Below are 22,565 nucleotides of genomic sequence, written 5' to 3' on the forward strand. Positions count from 1 at the left end.
AGGCCACGGCGGAAGATGGGTAGTGAGGGGAGGTTCGGAGAGGGACGGGGAGTTCGTTCCACCACTGGGGAGCTAGGTGGAGAAGCTCTGTGATCCCTTTGGGCGGGTGGGAGGGTTACAAGGCACCCTGCTGCCGCAGAGCGGAGTGGTCGAGCAGGCACATAGAATGAGTCATGTCCTGCAAGTAGATGGGGGCTGTCCTGTTGGCAGCAGTGTAGGCAAGGGTCAGGGCTTTGAACCGGATCCTGGCAGCGACCGGTAGCCAGTGGAGTGATCGCAGCAGAGGAGTGACGTGGGAGAATTTGGGAAGGTTGTAGATGAGTCGGGCAGCGGCATTCTGAATCATCTGTAGTGGCTGTATGGCACAAGCTGGCAGGCTTGCAAGGAGAGAGTTGCAGTAATCAAGGCGAGAGGTCACTGTAGCCTGGACGAGCAGCTGGGTGGAGTGCGTCATCAGGTATGGTCGAATCCTTCTGATGTTGTACAGAAGGAATCTGCAGGACCGTGATGTTGCCTTGATTTGCTCCTTGAGGTCCAGTTGGTCATCCAGGACCACCCCCAAGCTCTTGGCAGAGTGAGAGGCAGTCACTGTGGTGCCATCAACCGTGATTGAGAGCTCACGAAGTAAGGAGGCCTTGCACTGGAAGAAGAGCAGCTCAGTTTTGTTGAGGTTGAGCTTCAGATGGTGGCTGGCCATCCAGGTGGAGATGTCAGCCAGGCAGGAAGAGATCTTATCATTGACCTGTGTGGTCGAGGGGGGGAAAGAAAAGAAGAGTTGTGTGTCATCTGCATAACAATGATAGGAGAAGCCCTCCCCTCTATTCACTGCACTGAAATTATTGCTTCTGTCCCTTTAAAAACATAATCGACCCTTCATTGTCTCATTTAACACGGTCATCGTTATAGAGGCTCTGTTTTTTCCACCTTTCAGTTTTACATTACATACAGGATAGCAGACGCTCTTCCAGAGCGACTACCAACTTACATAGATTTACATTGTATCCATTTATACAGCTGATATATACTGAAACAATCGTTAAGTACCTTGCTCAGGTACACGGCAGTGTCCTTCGAATCAACCTCGACCTTTCGGTTACAAGCCCAGTTCCTTACCCACTGTGCTACACTCCGTCCTCCGTTTTATTTCACACTGATACAGTACATCTCTTCATGTGTTTATTTCACACTGATACAGCACACCTCTTCATGTGTTTATTTCACGCTGATACAGCGCACCTCTTCATGTGTTTATTCCACACACTGATACAGCACACCTCTTCATGTGTTTATTTCAGTCTCTCCTATGCACACTGATGAAGCTGAAGAAGGATGAAAAGTTGAAAGTGTTTCAGAGCCATCTGAGTCAGGATTGCCCAGAATGCTTTAAGACTCTGTCTGAAGATCCTTCTGTACTAGATAAGTTTATGAAGATGAAGAAATTGTTCATGGGTCATCAAATTGATGATTACCCAGAATGCACTGAGAGGGAGCAGGAGGATCCTGAGGCCCTGTACATAGTTGAGAAGATGCTGGAGACCTGTGGCAGTGAGAGGTTTCTGAAGATCACACTCCGCATCCTGAGGGACATGAAACAGAAGGATCTCGCCGACTCACTGGAGAGGGATGAGCAGCGCAGTAAGAGTTTTCTCTCATTGCTACTTTGTGTCCATTAGAATGCTGACAAGACTTTAGAAAACATGACAGTGAACAATGTCCTGAATGTTCTTATAGCATCCACACTTTCATAATAATGTTTTACACTGACAATCTTACATATAGAAAATGACTCAACCAGCATGTACAAAGATGCATGTAAATTGAAATGTAGCATCAAGCAGTGATTATGGGGGGCCAGCTAATTCACATGACATTAACCCCTTAAGCCACAAGCCAAATCTTGTCAATCCTTGCCCATTTAGGGGGTACCCTATTTAAAGCTTTATAACTCCAGATGTGAACACCACAGAGACTTGAAAAATGGCTTAAATGAAGCAAGACATTTGTACAATTTACAATATTAACGCAGATTAGTTTATATTCATAATTTTGGAAGAAATAAAGTGCCACAAACGCAATTGTTTTGTCAAAAAATCAAAAATTTGCACTTTTTAAGTTTGCAATGAAATACTGAGAGATTGCATATATACAGCAGGTTAAACTATACATGTGCTAGATCAAAAACTTCTTGACCACAAGACCACATAAAATCTAAGGGTGGATATGTAGAACTACTATAGATGTATGAAGCAAAAACTAAGCAGTGTACCCAGCATCTCCAAATCTATCCAAAATGTCTAAATTATGCATTGCTGTAAATCACAACATATTCACGTATTTCACTACAAATCAATTGTTTTTGTCATGGTTCCGTTTTACTGTTTCTGTTTTTCCTTGTGGGGCCGCCAGATGGCGGCACTCCTGTTTTGTGTCCTGCTCGTTCCCCTGTTAATTGTATTATTGTTTTCCATTATTGTCTGTTATTCTATCATTGTTCCCACCTGTGTCTTGTTATCCCCTCCTTTTCTGGTTTGATTGTTTTTTGAGTTTTTTGATTGTTTCTGACTTGTGTTTGTTTCTTACCGTATCTACCTACCCGTGTACTCTGCCTGCCTGTGTTCTGCCCTGCCCATATTTTGAGTTTCTCTTGTTTTCTGTTTTTCTTAGATTTTTTGGAGTTTGTGTTTTTGCCCACCGTGGCCTTTTCTGTTCCCTGTTTCTGTTTGCCTTTTTTGTTAGTAAAGTCTTTTTCCCTTTTTGAGTTTGTCTTTCCTTACTCTGCGCCTGGGTCCTAGCCCCTGCACCGTGACAGTTTTGACTCAAGAAAATCACTGTTGCATAATTTTCATGTGGGAATTACAAGCTTTCAGTCAGTACAGTTGTCTAAAATATCTAGGTGTCCAGAAACATATCCAAAATCTCTCCAAAATTGAATAAAATGCTTTTTGTCCATCATAAAGCATATAAATGAGCCCCTTATGAAGGTTTAAGATGGGAGATTGCTATCAGATTAAAAAATAATGCAAACATATTGTCACACAATGTGGTACAGTACCTAAATGTGCAATAATTAACTCTTGTATGTATTTCTATACTCTGTGCTCTCGTGTGTTTTCTTGTATGGGGATGGGACAACATGAAAACCATTTTCAACCGTCCACCACGCTTTGGCAATGTTCCAACTCTTACATCATCACTGTTGCACGCTTCACAAACACTACAGCCCTAACTAACGCTTACACTACAGTGTGAAATATCCACATTATATAATACCACGAACCTATTTAAAGACTCTCAATTTCAAAAATAACGTATATAACCGAAGTATTTTGAGAAGTAATATTTACATAGCAATGAATTAAATCTTATCTATGTTCAGTAGATGGAGACAGAGACAGTAAATAAATAATACTGTTCTATTCGCTTCTGTTTTGCTCCAGAAAACGATGTCAGCTAGGTCTATCAGCAAACATATGCGTAATTGAATGCGATGATAAGAACATTTTCGGTTACGCTGACCTATAAAACGCTATTCCAAAAGCAGAATTAGACATGTTATACATCGTTAGAAAGCTTATACTCTCACTTACTGAATAAATTAATTGTCAATCAAGCCAGACTCTACTAAAAAGGGCGATGATGCCGTAAACAACAGGTGTGGTATTACGCACAGCTATTTTGGAAGATACCCAGGCGTCACAAACACGCCTGTATTTCCCGAACGGATTGTCCAAGACAATATATGACCACCAGTCTCAAAAGGGAAATCTCTACACGTAAAACCAACAGTAAGGTTGTATATTTATTCAATATTTAGTCCCAGATATTGACTGTAGAATGACATGGTATCATTTTTAAAAACTTTTTCTCGCTTATTTCGTTATTCAGTGAGCAGCGTTTTCACTGCTGTATAGGCATCTCTTAGGGCTATTGTCGGGTTTATCTTGTTGCTATGACGGAATATGATTTTTTAGTGGTGAAAGAATATTTTTATGAATGCCAAGATAGACAGTATTGTCCATTATGTCAAGGGTGGGGGGTGTTTTGTAGATGAGACTGCAGGGAGGGGGTGCGTCTTAAATGAACGACCAATGGTAAATGGTAAATGGACTGCATTTATATAGCGCTTTTATCCAAAGCGCTTTACAATTGATGCCTCTCATTCGCCAGAGCAGTTAGGGGTTAGGTGTCTTGCTCAAGGACACTTCGACACGCCCAGGCCGAGGTTTGAACCGGAAACCCTCCGATTACCAGACAGTCGCTCTTACCTCCTAAGCCATGTCGCCCCCATGTCGACCAGAGCGACAATGGTGGGGCTGCGAAACTCCGTTTTCGGCATAGTTGTCGTGTATCGTCTACTAATGAAACTAAAACAACGCGTTTCTGTTTTTAACTCACACTTTGGTTGCAGTAGCACCGAATGTCTGAGTTTAGTAATCTCGGCACTCCGGCGTGCCCACCACTAGGGGCTTTGCGCTAAGAGGTTAAATGAACATGCCCTCTGCTGCAACATCCTAAAGGATAGCCCAAATGGTTTTGATATTTTTAATGAGGTACCACATTAGAGATATAATGAAGACAGTGCGAGTTACAGGAGGTATTTTTGAGTGGGTTTGGAACTGGCTACAGGGCAGAACACAAAGAGTAGTGGGAGGGATCTCACCTGAGCAGGGTACTGCAGGAAGTGCAGTCCCACAAGGATTGGTGTTGGGACCACTGCCCTTCCTTATTTATATAAATGACCTTGACCGGAACATTGAAAGTACATTTGTTACATTTTCAGATGATAAAAAACTTGGATGTTTAGCTAATAGTGTGGAATTTACAATAGTAATCCAAGAACATATAAATAGAATCCAGTAGTGGGTGTAAACCTGGCAAATGAAATTCAGTATAGCTAAATGTAAAGTTCTACATGTGGTAAATTAAAACATAAGGTAGGAATATTGGTAACAAAATCAGAATGTGCTTAATTAGAAAAATACTTAGGAGTAATAGTTGATCAAAGCCTTTCAGGTTCTAGGCATTGTGCTGTAGCAGTGGTGTCACATATACAGCCAAAAGTATCGAGTATTGTTAGGCTGAATAACCTGTTTTCATCATTATGTCATGTTTGTCTTGTTTTAAAAATTATTGTTTCTCATATTTCCTATTTTCAGATGAATCCATAACTACAGCCCAGCAGGCACTGAAAACAATTCTAAAGAAGAAGTTTGAATACTTATTTGAAGGTTTAGCAAAGCAGGGCCACCCAACCCTCCTTAGTGAGATCTATACAGAGCTCTACATCACAGAGGGGGAAAGTTGGGGGGTCAATAATGAACATGAGGTCAGACAGATTGAGACAGCATCCAAAAGAGGAACCACACAGGAGACTACAATCCTTTACAATGACATCTTTAAGCCTTTACCTGGACAAAAGAAATCCATCAGAACAGTGCTTACAAAGGGCATCGCTGGCATTGGGAAAACCATCTCTGTGCAGAAGTTCATTCTGGACTGGGCAGAAGGTAAAGCCAATCAGGACATTGATTTCATCTTCACTCTTCCTTTCAGAGATTTGAACTTGAAAAAGGAAAGAGCATTCAGTCTGATGCAACTTCTCCAGCACTACTTTCCAGAGCTGAACGAGATCAAAAGTGTTGAAGGTGATGAAGTCAAAGTTGTGTTTATCTTTGATGGTCTGGATGAATGTCGACTTCCTCTACATTTCCAAAGTAATAAGATCTGCTGTGATATAACAGAGTCATCATCAGTGGATGTGCTGCTGACCAACCTCATTAAGGGAAATCTGCTTCCCTCTGCTCTCCTCTGGATCACTTCCCTACCAGCAGCAGCCAGTCAGATCCCTCCTGAGTGTGTCCACCGAGTAACAGAGGTACGAGGGTTCAATGACCCACGGAAGGAGGAGTACTTCAGGAAGAGAATCAGAGACCAGAACAAGGCCAGCAGAGTTATCGCACACATAAAGTCGTCAAGGAGTCTCTACATCATGTGTCACATACCACTTTTCAGCTGGATATCTGCTACTGTTCTGGAGACAATGCTGGGTGAAGAAAAGAGTAGACATCTGCCCAAAACTCTGACTGAACTGTACACACACTTTCTGCTCATTCAGACAAATGCAAAAAATCTGAACTACCATGGCGGCAAAGAGACAAACCCAGAAACAATTTTGGAGTCAGATACAGATATCATCTTGAAACTGGGGCAGCTGGCTTTTGTACAGCTGGAAAAGGGCAATCTGATATTCTATGAAGAGGACCTGAGAGAGAGTGGCATTGATGTCAGGGAAGCTTCAGTGTACTCTAGGGTGTACACAGAGATCTTTAAAGAGGAGCATGGGTTAGATCAGAAGAAGGTCTACTGCTTTGTGCATCTGAGCATCCAGGAGTATCTGGCTGCCTTTTTTGTGTTTCATTCATGTGTGAATAAGAAGATAAATGTTCTCAGAGCAGTAAAATCAAAGCCTCACAGTGACAGAGTGCAACTGCTTAAGTTACACAAGACAGCAGTGGATCAGGCCTTATCGAGTAAGAATGGACACCGGGACCTTTTCCTCCGATTCCTTCTCGGCCTCTCTCTGGACTCCACTCAGTCTCTTTTTGGAGGACTGCTGACACAGACAGAAAGCAGACTTGGTGGAGCAAGATGCAAAACAAACACCAGTTTAATTTTCTTTCAAAGATTACGCAGACAGACAATATCATCTGTACGAGGCCCACAGACAGAAAGCAGATCAGAGAGCATAGAGAAAACCATCCAGTACATCAAGATGAAGATCAGAGAGGAATCTTCAGCAGAGAGGACCATCAATCTGTTCCACTGTCTGCATGAACTGAATGACAACTCCCTAGTGCAGGAAATCCAGAATTCCCTGAAATCAGGAAAACTTTCTGATAAAGAGCTGAAACCAGACCAATGTTCAGCTCTGGCCTTTGTGTTCCTGATGTCAGAGGAGATCCTGGATGAATTTGACTTGAAGATCTACAACACATCAGCAGCAGGTCATCAGAGACTGCTACCAGTAGTCAGGAACTGCAGGAATGCCATGTGAGTATTACAACATTAATAACTGACTTAATAGACTGACAGCCTATTTTCACACGTTCATGTTCTAGTGAGAATAATGTTCAATGAAATGGTTGGGAAAGTGAAAATTAGATTTTTGATGTCTGAATCGAGGTGTTTTAACACCTGGTAACTCACACTAAATGTTCTGAATCCATAAGCATCACCTATGCAAAAACTTCACTTATTTTAATTTAATTTGCCATTTATGTTAAAGATAGCAATTGTTAAATGAATGATGAATTTGTGTAAAGGCAGATTCATTTAATGGAGCAACCTTTTTCAAAACATACAACTCAAACTGCTTAAAATTAATACAGGCTAAAATTTACAGTATTCATTTACAATATTATATATATGGTAAATGGTAAATGGACTGCATTTATATAGCGCTTTTATCCAAAGCGCTTTACAATTGATGCCTCTCATTCGCCAGAGCAGTTAGGGGTTAGGTGTCTTGCTCAAGGACACTTCAACACGCCCAGGGCGGGGTTTGAACTCGTCAGGTCTTATAAGGGGCTCATTCCAATAATTTATTTAGTCCATCCTCGTCTCCTCGGCTCTTGTCTAACGCAGAAATCAATCAAGGTCTGCCACGTTTAAGGACAATCCAACCCATTAAAGGGGTTGGTTGAAGGAGCTAGGAGTGAGGAGCTGGGAGGCTCTCGAAGGATGCTTGAGCAAGGAAACATGAATGCATCCTTTGTGGAAGTTTTTTTTTGTTGTTTGTTTTTTGGAACACGTGACATAAAAATGATTGACCTTTGAATCCACCTCTCCCCATCTGCCATATCTGTAATTGACATGGCTTCAAACTTATGCTAGCCTGAACAAGGATGTTCCATTTGCCCAATACACGTTTCCTCAATTCCTCCGCCCGTGCTACCCTTCCTCGTTTCCTTTCCTTCCTTGCATCCGCCAATGGATGGAACTAAGGAGTGAGGAAAGGATGTGAGCAAAGAATGCAAGGAGGTGAAAAAAAAGTTATTGGAATAAGCCCAAGGTCACAGGTAAGTAGGAAGTAGAAGTGCTTGGGTAGATTGCGTATCCTTTCTGAAGTATCCTCCGCTAGCCTCGTAACTCCTTGCTCCTCCGAGGAGCATTTAACAATTTGGAATGTCCTTAAAGATGGCGGACCTTGATCGATTTGATGATCAGGCCAGGACCGAGGAGACAAGGACGGATAAAATAAGTGATCGTAATGAGCCCAGAGTGTCTGCTAGCCCAGGGCCAGTTGATTGATCTGTCACTTGCCCAAACGAGGCAGTATCCTAAATAAGTGTCCTCTGGGTCAAAGAGAAAGAGATGTGTTCACCACCCTGGAAACTACGCTAGAACTTTCTTTCTGTACTAGTGCTTGTTTATCAATAACAAATTATAGATTAGGCTAAAGTTTTCCATCACCACAATGGATTTCTGTCATATTGATCCCTGAGATTGATCTAGATTTGAAAAAAAAGGTCTGCAATTTTTTGAGGAAACTACAACGGTTGTCGCGTGCGGGGCTAGTATGGAAAGGCAGTTAGTCAAAAGTGACCATTTTTGTGGTTTCAATATAGCAATGTGTTAGCGACTTATGTTTTTAAAGCACATAACAGCTTTGAAATTCATTGTTTAGATATGAATGGGTGTAAATAATCTTGTAGAACATAACATGAAACTCTTAGGCTTACGTTAACTACAGACCTTATTTTGAAATTGAGATCCCTATGGAAAAAAGCATTGGAAATCTGCTAAGGGAACCCATGGCTCAAAAATGTTAACTCAATTTTAGGACTACAACCTGTAACACTCTGTGGCTGTTTTTGAAATCACATACTATCTATTCTAACTGTGACGTAAAATTAGTATTTATTGTGTTTACACTGAATATTTTCACTTAGTTAGCAAAAAAAGTGCCTACAACTACATTAGAAACTGCATTCTATCTGTAGTTATCTACTTGTTCGTATTAAGTAAAATGAATTTGTAGTATTTTTCCACTACATATGTTCAGTTTCAGTACACGAAAAGTGCCTGGATTACTCAATGGTCAAGAGACGCCCCATAATACATTGTGTCTATGCCCCTTGTATGGTATGATTGCAAGGAATACTTTCTGATGAAACAACTACGACAGCAGCACCACTTAGTTTTTTAAGGGGTAGATAGGAATTTTTTTACATCTAGCCCGATTTCCGACCTACCCATAATGTTGTTGATTGATACAGTCCAGCTTTTGCATCATACCAGACATGGAGATTCTGCTAGTTCATGGGGCTCCAAAACCACTAAATCATATTCCACAGTTAATCTTCAGGGAACAGAATCCCTTCGCTGTTATTTCAAGGGAAATTATCGCTAAATCTGTTAATGTTTAATTTTCCATAGAAGTTGCAGTGTGCAGCAGACTGATAGAATGGCAAAGACTCAAGAGTAGTTAGCTAACTGAAGAATCTGCTCTTCTGCTGAATTTGTGCACTCACAGATACTTTGTTGCTAGAAAGTGAAAGTACCACAAAAACCATGGTGTGGCATTCGGTCCAGCGGAGAGGCGGATTGGTCTCGGCTGTGCCGGCTGGTGGAGAGAGCACACACACCTGAGTTGCGTTAGTCAGTCTAGGTGCTTAAAAGTGTGCTGCTCTCCGCAGTTCGGGCTGAGACCAGGAGCTCACACCAGGAGCTCAGAACGCGGTTATGGTTTTCATTTCGTTTGTTTTTAGAGTTTTGTTCAAAGGGGGGAAAGAAAGAGAAAGTAATCCTCAGCTGGGAAGGTTGGAGGCGCTGGTGCCGGCTGGAAAGCGGGCCAGCTACGGGCGGCGCACGGTAAAATGGTCACGCCGTTTTTTGTTTTTTTTTGTCTTTCTTATTTTAGATTGTTATTTTAGTTTATTGTTTTTGCCTGGAGCCCGTGAGGGGGAAGGGTGAAGAAGGTAATTTATTTAATTTCATGTTTGTGTGGGTGCACTCTCTCTCTCTCTCTCTCTCTCCATGCGGCAACCAACGGTGTTTCCCGGAACTGCCGCCTCTCCCTCCCAGGGGTGTCATGCTAGTTTACTCCTCATTACTGAACACTATCACTGTTACATTACAGAGATATTACATGCACATGTTTTATATGCAGTATAAGTAATATAATACTATAATAACTCTTCTTTGCAGACTGAACAGCTCTGATCTCACAGAGAAGTCCTGTGATATTGTGGCCTCAGCTCTCCAGTCATCAAACTCGCCCCTGAGAGATCTGGACCTCAGCTACAATAACCTGGGAGATTCTGGAGTGAAGCTGCTCTATGCTGGACTGATACATCCAAACTGTAAACTGCAGAGTCTGAGGTAAGTAGTGTTGTGTACTTTTTGACCTTAGAATGAGTAGAATGAGTGGTCATGGTTTTATGCAGTAAAATGTTAAATGCCCATTGAGCTTCATTTTTTCCCCACATGCTCTGCCTTGATTGGTTATCTGATCCAAACTATTAATTTAATTATCAGTGGTACTTTCTTTGTCAATAGTACTGTTTTAATTTCTGATTTTCAAAGACTGCTGGGTCCAATGTCATGTGTCTGTTGTTTAGCATATCATGATGCAGAATGACATAACTATTAGTTAGTTTTGGTGGTGTTCCTGACCTCCACGCAACATTGAGGATTTATGTCAGCCATAACAACAACATCAAGAGCTTTCAACATTTTCAGACGAATGTCATCCACTTCTGGTGCTCTGCCACTGAGGAGTGGTGCCCAACCACCCCCGTGACTTCTGCCACAGAGCTGGGCTCTGATTCCCCAGACTGTTCCAGCTCAACCTCCTGAATGGAGGCCGTTTCTGTTGTATTTAGGAGTTTCTCACAGTTTTTCTTCCACCTTCCCACAATGTCCGCAGTTATGGTCAGATTTTCACCATCCATGCTAAGAACAGCCTGGACGGTGTCCCACTTTTACCTCCCGAGGTGATGAATGGTTTTCCAAAACCACTTAGTGGTTGACCGACAGCCCTTCTCCAGGCCCTCTCAAAAGTTCTCTTGTGACCTTTTTTTGCCTGCCGTTACCTGTTGGCTAAATCAGAGGTTCCCTGTGCCAAACAGTCCTTGAATGCCTCTTTCTCCTGCTTGATAGCCTCCCTCACCGCTGGAGGTCACCAAGTTTACCTTGGGTTGCCAGCAGAGAATGCACCGACTAGCTTTTAACCACAACCCCTATCAGCCGCTTCCACAATAGAGGTTTCGAACAGGGTCTATTCAGACTCTATGTCCCCAACCTCCTCCGGGATACAGGAAAAACTTTCTTGGAGGTGGGAGTTGAAATCCTTCCAGAAAGACTGTTCCACCAGGCAGACCCTCACTACATGTTTGGGCCTACCCAGTCGGTCTGGTAGCTTCCCCTGCCAACTGATCCAACTCACCACCAGATGGTGATCAGTTGACAGCTCAGTTCCTCTCTTCACCTGAGTGTCCAAAACAAATGGTCACAGGTCTGATGAAATGACCTCAAAGTCAAATTTTGACCTTTAGCCTAGGGTGTTCTGGTACCATGTGTCCTTATGAACATCCTTGTGTTCGAACCTGCTGTTTGTTATGGGTAAACCATGACCAACACAGAAGTCCAATAACATAGCACCGCACAGGTTCAGGTCAGAGAGGTCGTTCCTCCCAATCACTCCCCTCCAAGTTTCACAGTCATTGCCAACGTGAGCAGTGAAGTCTCCCAGTAAAACTATGGAGTCAGTAGGAGGGGCCTTTTCCAGCAACCCTCCCACCTTCTCCCAGAAGGCCAAATAGTCTGAACTGCTGTTAGGCACTGCTCTGACTGTTATATGCAAACTGCTGTTAGCACATATAACAGTCAGAGTTTTCCCTCTCTACTACGTGTAGTCACATTGAGGTGGCCCTCAAGTTGACTGCAATAAACTCCAACTGAGCGGCCCTGGACAACCCGTGGACAACCCCTGAGTAGGAGATACTTCATGAACCTAATTTATATTACACCCTCCCTGTTTTTGTATGTACATTTCAGGAATTCATCTGAAAATATGAAGTTACATGTGTATCAACTAACAAGGTGCACAGTGTCACAATCAGCAGTGAATTTGAATGTGTGTGTGTGTGTGTGTGTGTGTTTGTGTTTTTTCCAAAGGCTGGGTTGGTGTAATCTCACAGAGGGCTGCTGTGATCTTCTGGCCTCAGTCCTGCGTTCTGCTCACTCAGAGCTGAGAGATCTGGAACTCAGAGACAACGAGCTGCAGGATTCAGGAGTGAGAGCGCTCTCTGCTGGACTGGAGGACCCACACTGTAAACTGCAGAGACTGGGGTGAGTACAAACACAATCCTTCAATCAAAAATGGATCCGGGCTCCATTGTGACTAAATACAACACCAATGTCACTGTTATGGGAAATATAATGGGCAAACAGACAGGAGTTCTGTCTCCCATTTAAAAATGTCCTGGGCAATCTCAGGTCCAGCTCTCTCAGGTGTGAGAGAGCTAGACCTGAGATCTGAACAGAGCTGAAGCCAGAGAACCACAGAAATAAAATTTGTTACAAACCGTTGATACATGCTGCCCTGTTATTTTATATTGAGCTGTAGAAGATGTGTAACACACTGCTAAATGTTTGATACACACAGCCCTGTTATTTTATATTGAGCTGTACAAGGTGTGTAGCACATTGCTAAATGTTTGATACACACAGCCTTGTTAGTTTATATTGATGTGCTGTAAGATGTGTTTGTCCTTCTCTCTGCAGACTGTCAGGCTGTGGAGTCACACAGAGAGGCTGTGATTCTCTGGCTTCAGCTCTGTGTTCAAATCCCTCACACCTGAGAGAGCTGGACCTGAGATACAATCACCCAGGAGACTCAGGAGTGATAGCACTGTCTGCTGCTAAACTGGACACACTCACACTGCTGTAAGTACAGAGTTTCCACACACTCACGCACACACACACACACACACACACACGCATGCACACACACACACACTGCTGTAAGTACAGAGAGTTTCCGAACTGCACCTCATGCACACACAAACTGATGTAAGTACAGATAGTTTCCACACTGCACCTCACATGCTCACACACACATCCACACACACAGTCACTCACACACACACGCACACACACAGTCACTCACTAACTCTCTGTTCGGTTGTTCCTACAGTGTGGACCATGGAGGAGAGAACAGGACCAAACCAGGACCCAGGAAATGTGAGTCTGTATTGACACAGGACACTTTCCACAGATACACACTCTGCTACTCTGCTGTGTGTGTGTGTGTGAGACTTTTTTTAAGGAAGTAATAAATACATATGAACAGAAACACACATGTAGACAAACACATGCACATATAGCTCTTTCTCTCACACACATAATGAGTGAATATTGTTGATAATTAATCTCATTAATGTCTCTGGTGTGCAGACGGCTGTCAGCTCACGCTGGATCCAAACACAGTGAACAGATACCTCTCTCTGTCCGAGGGGAACAGAAAGGTGACACACACACCGGGGAGAGAGCAGCCATATCCTGATCATCCAGAGAGATTCGACTATGAGCCTCAGGTTGTGTGCAGAGAGAGTGTGTGTGAGCGCTGTTACTGGGAGGCTGAGTTCAGTGTGGTTATGTATGCGCGGGTTTATATAGCAGTGGCATATAAAGGAATCAGCAGGAAAAGAGAGGATTCTGAGAGTTGGTTTGGAAGGAATAAAAACTCCTGGAGACTGAAGTGTGTTAAGCACAGTTACTCTGATAATCTCAGTTGCTCTATCACACACAATAAAAAAGAAACGCACATACCTTCCCACCTCTACCCCTACCACAGATCAGGAGGGTTATTTGGTAGAAAAGTGTACCGGGTAGGAGTGTCTGTGGACCGTCCAGCCGGCACTCTGTCCTTCTACAGCATCTCTGGCTCTGACACACTGACCCTCCTGCACAGATTCGACACACACTTCACTGAACAAACACCACTGTATGCTGGATTTGGAGTGTATGACTCCTCAGTTTCCCTCTGCCAACTGGAGTAGAGACTCATACACACCCACACCCACACACACACACACAATCACACACACACTCTCTTTCAGACACACACATGTGCGCACACACACACTCTCATACCTACCCACACACACTCTCACACACTCTCTCTCTGTCACACACACACACTCACTCGTAAAAACACACACAAATTTATCAAATTTATGTATGTGTACACCCAACGTTCCTTGACCTATGCTTGATTGCTGAAATTTCAGCTGTACCTAATATTTGCTTGTACAACTTATACTGTATATAATGTATATAAGATTATGATCTTTTAGCAGGTTCAGCACTTTTTTTTTTTTTTGAAGTAGTAATTATGTCTCCATTTTGCATTTTGCTAGTTTTTACAGGTGTCTTCGTTCATTTTCTCAAGGGCTCCAATGTGAAAATTTATGTGGGTAAATGCAGCTGATAGGTAGAATGCAGAATTATTCACCGCAGTGTGTACCTATTTCCTTTCATTACTGTGAACTGTGATGGGTTGAGTATTTTGGGTTGTATTTTCAGACAATAATATTGAGTGATTAAACATGAATTATAAAAATATCAAATGTTGTGCTGTTGTAATTTTCTGTTGTGTGATGTGTTGAACACAATACTGAGTCTGTATGGGATTATGTATGGGCTCAGTATATATCAGTATTGGGCTAAAATCTGCGCAGTTGAAGCAATGACATCCATCTGCAGTAGTGTAAATGCAATCCGTAGTATAGCCACAATTCAGTACATTTTGAAAAGTCACTACTTGTCTGTTGATCATGTATGTTTGTTACCTCTCAAAGAAATGGTTTTCCAGTAGGTTTGATCCTGGATCTGCTGCACATCAGTTGAATGGATCAGACCACTAAACCAAAATCAAGGCAGAAGTGCAGTTTGCATGACATCCATTCTCCGATGTTCCTGAGACCCTAGATTTTTTTTCAATCTTTTGGATGGATGGATTTCTTTGACTCAATGTACAAATCTCTTCATGCAATGAGCCAAACTGACTGGCAGAATTCTTACCTTAAGACACAAATTGTTGTACCTACACACAAAAGTGCCAAACTTTAAATCACACACTCAGTTTTCACTATACAGTCACCTCATATTAGTACAATGTTTCAATGCTTATTGCTAGTAATGCAGATCATGAAATTAAGTCTGTGTGTTTGCAATTCTGTCTCGTTCCAACTTGTGCCAGCAGCCATACCACCACGTACTCTGCTCCTGCCGACTGGCTGAAGCTAAGCAGGTGTGGGCTTGGTTAGTACTTGGATGGGAGACCACCAGGGAATACTGAGTTGCTGTTGGAAGTGGTGTTGGTGGGCCAGCAGGGGGCAATCTTCCCTCTGGTCAAATACACCCCAATGCCCCAGTGCAGTGACGGGGACGCTGTGCTGTAGGAGATGCCGTCTTTCAGATGAAACGTTAAACCGAGGTCCTGACTCACTGTGGTCATTAAAGATCCCATGACACTATTCGCAAAGAATAGGGGGTTCCCCGGTCTCCTGGCTAAAATCCCAGATCTGGCTCTCGCAAAAACTTGCCACCTAATCATCCCCTGATTTAATTGGCTAAAAAATGTTCTCTCCCTCCAGTGGAGCTGCTCAGTGGCCAACAATAGAGGATTATGGTTGTACTGGGCAGCTCCCAGGTGTGAATGTGGGAGGGGGTACAAGGCGCCCTGCTGAGCGGAGTGGTCGAGCAGGCGTATAAGATCAAATCATGTCCTGCAAGTAGATGGGGGCTGTCCAGTTGGCTGCAGCGTACGCGAGGGTCAGGACTTTGAACCAGATCCTGGCAGCAACCGGTAGCCAGTGGAGTGATCGCAGCAGAGGAGTGACGTGGGAGAATTTGGGAAGGTTGTAGATGAGTCGGGCAGCTGCATCATCGTAGCCTGGACGAGCAGCTGGGTAGAGTGCGTAGTCAGGTATGGTCGAATCCTTCTGATGCTGTACAGAAGGAATCTGCAGGATTATGTTGCCTTGATGTGCTCCTTGAGGTCCAGCTGGTCATCCAGGACCACCCCAGGCTCTTTGCAGAGTAAGAGGCAGTCACTGTGGTGCCATCCAACCAACCAATCAACCAATCAATTAATGATGAATTAATCAATGGTACATAAATGCATACCCCCAATGGTCCTTCTGGGGGTATGCATCTTTTACATGGTACACTGTAAAATGTGTATCTTTTACCCTGCATAGTCATCATACCCCTACAATGACTTCTCCGTGTATGCTTTCTCATTGAATCTGATCACTGATCAAATAATTGGCACTGATACATGCATACTCTAATAGTCACAGGACAAATATGTTTTTTTTTTTTTGTTACAGCTTAGTGATACCATAACTGCTGAGGAGATTTTTGTTCTCAATCATCATACTTTGCTGCATTTTAAAGGCCTTGTTGTAAAATCATTGTTTATGATAATGTTTATAGATTAATCAAGTTGGAAACTCAGTTGAGATTATCCACTGAGTAAACATTTTATTACAAATAAACTGCAGCTGCTGCTATTCAATTCCATTTTTATTTTTTTAATTCTGGCAATGATTTGTCATGTAAAACATCTAGACACAATTCAGAAAGGTCTATAAAAGCTGCCAGGTGTCAATACAAGGATTAGTTAGAGACTCAGTTGAAAGAGAAAGACTCTTGTTACCTTTGGCAAGGCGTGGCGGCGATCACATCACACAAGGCAAGGTCAGGCCAGGACTTGCCAGACCAACTGAACTGGTTTAACTCCCACTTTGATGCCCAAAACGCCCATCCCCTGTATCACTGCCTGATCTAGAAAAGGTGAGACTTTCTCCAACTTTCTCCAACATGATTATCCCTTTCGTGGATTGCCCTGAGGTTCTGGTCAAGGGCTATGCACGAAAGGGATAATCAACAATTATTTAATTATTTCAAAATAAAAAGGTTATTTAATTATTTATATATTTATTTAATTATTTGTTTCATTTTGGCACGTTTAGTCCTCCATAACTATGCACGTTGATTGATGGCTTTGACACCCTGCTACTCCTCAATTTCTTGTCGCTGTACTTTTTAGACGATCCCTAAACACTCAGAGGCGCAGATGGAATTCCATAGAGATCAATGTAATTTCTAATTTGCAAAGCGTTAGTGATTCTGAAAAGAGGTTGTAGTCGAGTGCATAAGTTGCCAGGTTCAGAATTTAGTGTTAGTATCTTATTTGGACGTTTCGTTCCTGAGCTAGTGAAGTAGGAAGTCCGAATATCCCAATGTAAAACTAATTTTATCTTAGTATTTTGATGTATGAGTCTGTCCCGGTTGATTTTGCTGCGCAGGTGCCAGGTGCGCGTTTACCAGGTCGTCTCTATGTGGCGGACAACGGGAGTTCCGGGTATGTGAGTGTTTGTGTTAACCTTTTGACGATTCGTCTCGTTATGCGACGACCGGGAGTTCTGGCTTTGTGACCTAATATAAAAATGTTTATATGTTACATAAGCGTATTTTAAACTTGACGATTCATGGGCTTGAAATGGGGCGAGCTGTATTTGTTTGCCAGTTATAAACAGAAACAGGAAGGGTGAAGTGCTGTTTTTATGAGTTATTTTGCATTGTCGAGTGGGCCTTTGTCATTGTTTTTTTTTAAATCTGTACCACTATTTGTATGGAATGCTATTTCTGTAAAAATAAATAAACTCTGGCTATGATTGTAATCTTTAGTCAATTTGTATCCCCGATCTGCTTTGAATCACAGCACAAACGCATGTGGACCAACCTTGTGAATAACAAACTCAAGCGCTTTTATCTTAATTTTGTTTATGACTCCGCCATAAATAAGAGACTTGGACTGTCACAAGACATAGATTTTGCTACTAAATCCGGCTACTTATTGGTCTGATGGGTCAGGAAATTAGGTTTGACTTGGTAGAAATAATGATAAAGGTAAATAAAAGTTACGTGGGAGAACAAATAAAATGAGGGTTCAGGACACGGAACAAGGGCTGCAAGCCCTTTTATACTGGTCTGGGCTGCCGTATTCAGATTACACTCAGAATCGTACCATAGACTAAGGGATGAATAAAATATTTTTTCTTAGCTTTTTTGCGTGCTATATTTAACCATGTTACACAAAATTGTTTCTTCATAAGACAGGCAAACAGTAATACCGACAAAGATGGAACAGTCTAAACAGTATTGTGACAGATTTATGTTCATTGCGCTACTCGCTGTGTAGGGCAAGATGCACTTGGGGGCATTCCGAACACAGTCGCGAGTTAAAGTAATCACCCTGGAATACACTTTGGCAGAATTAAATGTATTTTTATGTTGTAACAACATCACACTTGGGGTTCTAAATAAATTGTACTGTTAAGGGTTTTTTAAATCACATTTTGTATTGTAAAGAGCCAGGTTTTGCATAGTAATGTAAATCTGATTCTTGATTTTGTGTGCGAAAATGAGGGTGAGAAAACAACCATTTTTAACAACCAAGAGCAGACATAATTGAGAACAGCATTACTGCAGTGTGAAAAGCCCTGTAAAGTGATACACTGGGGTATAAAAAAAGCTTTGGAGAATTACAAAACTTTGTTGCATCTTGGGGTCACCAGTTTTCCAAATCTACAATTAATTGCTACAATTAGATGCTCCAGATTTACAACTGGAGGGTACCTCAATACCAATTGAGGTAGCATACAGTTGCAATACTATATGCATACATATATAGTATATGTTGGCCAATCAATATATAGTTTAGCTCTGACATTATATAAAATAGTCATCATTATCAAAGGTACAAAAAAAATTGGAGGTATGCCTGTGTGTGTGTTCAGTGTGTTCTCATTGTGTGTGTTCACAGGTTGGGTAATTTGGGTCAGAACCCACTTGCGCTCTAGTCTGGTCTGATGTGTTACGGTCTCCTGAGGTAGGGGGCACTGTTTCCAAAATGAGTCTCTCAGGGGAGCCAGAGAATAAAGATGGAATCCACAACACTGACAGAAAGAGGTATAAATGCATGCATCAGATATTTAATGTGATATCTGTTAGAGCTGCAGTAAGAGGATCAGTTTAACTGAAAGCTCTGTCTCCATGTTTTATTTTCACAGGGTCCAGGTAGAAAGAGCAGGGTCACCTGTGCCCAGCTGTGTGTCTCTGAAGAGTGATCATTCAATGGATCCTCCATTCTACTTCAAAGGAGAGCCCACAGGTGATTCAAGGTAAGTGAACAGGTTCATGTTAATACTTCTGATTAATTTATCCTAAATATCACTGGCAACTTTCAGGTGTAGGTTGGCTGCTCCATGTCACATTCAAGGGAAGGTGGGGTGTATTATATCACATTCAGGTAGGCGGAGTTTATTATGTCATGTTCAGGTGTCGGTGGGATGTATTTTGTCACATTCAGGTGTAGGTCACAGGCGATGCGATCTCCCCCCAAAATTAACTATAACACTGTGCAAATAAAAAAACCAATTCAGCAAGTAGGAAAAAATATTTTTTCTGATCATGCAAGAAGAGGCAGAAAGAAAGGCCACCAAGAGATTAGAGGAAAGCAGGAACAAAAAACAGAAACCAGAATTCGTACCACTCATGCACTCTCACCCATGCTCCCAGAATGCACCACGCAGAGAGAGAGAGAGAGAGAGAGCTAGAGAGCTGGAAGTGTGGGAGCCTGACATGTTTATACAGGAGGTTTTAAAGCTTACGTCAAATTGTTTCTCCATGTATCTCCATGTTTTGCTCACAGGGTCCAGGTAGAAAGAGCAGGGTCACCTGTACCCAGCTGTGTGTCTATGAAGAGTGATTATTCAATGGATCCTCCATTCTACTTCAAAGGAGAGCCCACAGGTGATTCAAGGTAAGTGAACAGGTTCATGTTAATACTTCTGATTAATTTATCCTAAATATCACTGGCAACTTTCAGGTGTAGGTTGGCTGCTCCATGTCACATTCAAGGGAAGGTGGGGTGTATTATATCACATTCAGGTAGGCGGAGTTTATTATGTCATGTTCAGGTGTCGGTGGGATGTATTTTGTCACATTCAGGTGTAGGTCACAGGCGATGTGATCTCCCCCCAAAACTAACTATAACACTGAGCAAATCAAAAAACCAATTCAGCAAGTAGGAAAAAATATTTTTTCTGATCATGCAAGAAGAGGCAGAAAGAAAGGCCACCAAGAGATTAGAGGAAAGCAGGAACAAAAAACAGAAACCAGAATTCGTACCACTCATGCACTCTCACCCATGCTCCCAGAATGCACCACGCAGAGAGAGAGAGAGAGAGAGAGAGAGAGAGAGAGAGAGAGAGAGAGAGCTAGAGAGCTGGAAGTCTGGGAGCCTGACATGTTTATACAGGAGGTTTTAAAGCTTACGTCAAATTGTTTCTCCATGTATCTTCATGTTTTGCTCACAGGGTCCAGGTAGAAAGAGCAGGGTCACCTGTACCCAGCTGTGTGTCTATGAAGAGTGATTATTCAATGGATCCTCCATTCTACTTCAAAGGAGAGCCCACAGGTGATTCAAGGTAAGTGAACAAGTTCATGTTAGTACTTCTGATTAATTTATCCTAAATCTCACTGGCAACTTTCAGGTGTAGGTTGGCTGCTCCATGTCACATTCAAGGGAAGGTGGGGTGTATTATATCACATTCAGGTAGGCGGAGTTTATTATGTCATGTTCAGGTGTAGGTGGGATATATTTTGTCACATTCAGGTGTAGGTCACAGGCGATGTGATCTCCCCCCAAAACTAACTATAACACTGAGCAAATCAAAAAACCAATTCAGCAAGCAGGAAAAATTTTTTTTTTTCTGATCATGCAAGAAGAGGCAGAAAGAAAGGCCACCAAGAGATTAGAGGAAAGCAGAAACAAAAAACAGAAACCAGAATTCTCACCACTCGCACTCTCACCCATGCTCCCAGCATGCATCACGCAGAGAGAGAGAGAGAGAGAGAGAGAGAGAGAGAGAGAGAGAGAGAGCTGGAAGTGTGGGAGCCTGACATGTTTATACAGGAGGTTTTAAAGCTTACATCAAATAGTTTCTCCATATATCTCCATGTTTTGCTCACAGGGTCCAGGTAGAAAGAGCAGGGTCACCTGTACCCAGCTGTGTGTCTGTGAAGAGTGATTATTCAATGGATCCTCCATTCTACTTCAAAGGAGAGCCCACAGGTGATTCAAGGTAAGTGAACGGGTTCATGTTAGTACTTCTGATTAATTTATCCTAAATCTCACTGGCAACTTTCAGGTGTAGGTTGGCTGCTCCATGTCACATTTAAGGATAAGTGGAATGTATGATGGCACATTCAGGTGTAGGTGGGTGCATCATGTTACATTCAGGTATAGGTGATAGGGTGGAGGAAGATGCCACTATTTGTATTTGTATCTTTATTTGTTCGACCAACAAAATGATTTGTATTCGTATTCAGATAAAACCGGAAGTGGACATGGTATAAACTGGAAGTGGGTGTGGTATAAACTGGAAGTGGGCGTGGAATAAACTGGAAGTGGGCGTGGTATAAACTGGAAGTTGGTGAAGTTCAACCGGAAACTGCATAAAATGTCAAACATTCCAGATTTTTACCATTATATTCACTGGCACTGCTATTATGGAGATATTATGGCATTAAAGTCATGGCTTTAAAATGACATCAGTAATAATCGGCCTAATAAGGTTGGCCTAATTTGCTTTTTAAAGCTGTATTTAACAAACAATGACCTATATGTTATATATCCGTAACAGGCTTTTATAACACTAAGGTAAACAGTCAAATCAAGTTTTGAACATAGGAAAAATATTTTTATAGATCAAACATAGTTACTCATCCTTACTCTGAACAGCATAGTATGAATTGCATGAACCCCACCACCACCCCTACCTGAGGGACACTTAAGTCAATTAAAAACTGAAAAATTGCTTTCATAATTCAAAAAAATAGTTCCTCATCTTCATTATGAAGTTCAATATGCTACGAACTCCTTTTTTGTTGTTTTTTGTTTGTTGATATGTCTCTCCTTTTTGTTAAAACCCCACTTTACCTGCACTGTATGTTTGATTTGCATAAGCTTGGATAAATTAAATAATGCATCAAAACGTTTACCTGGGTGGAATACATTTTCAGATATTATGCTCTTCCTCAAATTTCTCCCAAGTTGTATTTTGTGAAGACAAGCTCCTGCACATGAGCTGGCAGCGGCTAATTTGATAAATATTATGAAAAAATATATTGTGAAGTTATTTTCTCGCTGGCTTATTCACGCGGGAGGCATGAGACAGAATTGCGCGACAAAACATGTTCTCCCACAGCAAGCAAAACGTCCTCCATCGGCACGGTAGGTTCTGGGACTATACGCACCCCGTGCCTGATGGAAAGAGACAACGTCGCAGGGGACGCCATCTCCCCCGAAAAATAATTCTAACACTGAGCAAATAAAGAAACCAATCTAGCAAGCGGGAAAAAAGAATACCTCTTACCTAATCATGCAAGAGGAGGTGATGAATTTAACTGGAAGCTCTCTC

The 22,565-nt window shown here is 42.2% G+C and overlaps 2 protein-coding genes across 2 annotated transcripts in view; both read left to right on the forward strand.

The window, feature by feature from the left end:
• LOC135244177 (NACHT, LRR and PYD domains-containing protein 12-like) overlaps positions 1–13,230 on the forward strand; it is a 77,047-nt gene extending 63,817 nt beyond the window's left edge. The window contains exon 16 of the mRNA XM_064316426.1: positions 13,202–13,230. The gene's annotated coding sequence lies outside the window, so the exon portion shown is untranslated. The remainder of the gene's footprint in view (positions 1–13,201) is intronic.
• LOC135244058 (uncharacterized) overlaps positions 1–22,565 on the forward strand; it is a 34,804-nt gene that overhangs the window by 8,503 nt on the left and 3,736 nt on the right. The window contains exons 5-8 of the mRNA XM_064316256.1: positions 19,152–19,262; positions 19,793–19,903; positions 20,460–20,570; positions 21,117–21,227. Of these exons, the coding sequence (XP_064172326.1) occupies positions 19,152–19,262; positions 19,793–19,903; positions 20,460–20,570; positions 21,117–21,227 (444 nt within the window). The remainder of the gene's footprint in view (positions 1–19,151; positions 19,263–19,792; positions 19,904–20,459; positions 20,571–21,116; positions 21,228–22,565) is intronic.

This window comes from Anguilla rostrata, chromosome 17 (assembly GCF_018555375.3).
Source record: "Anguilla rostrata isolate EN2019 chromosome 17, ASM1855537v3, whole genome shotgun sequence".
NCBI lineage: Eukaryota > Metazoa > Chordata > Actinopteri > Anguilliformes > Anguillidae > Anguilla > Anguilla rostrata.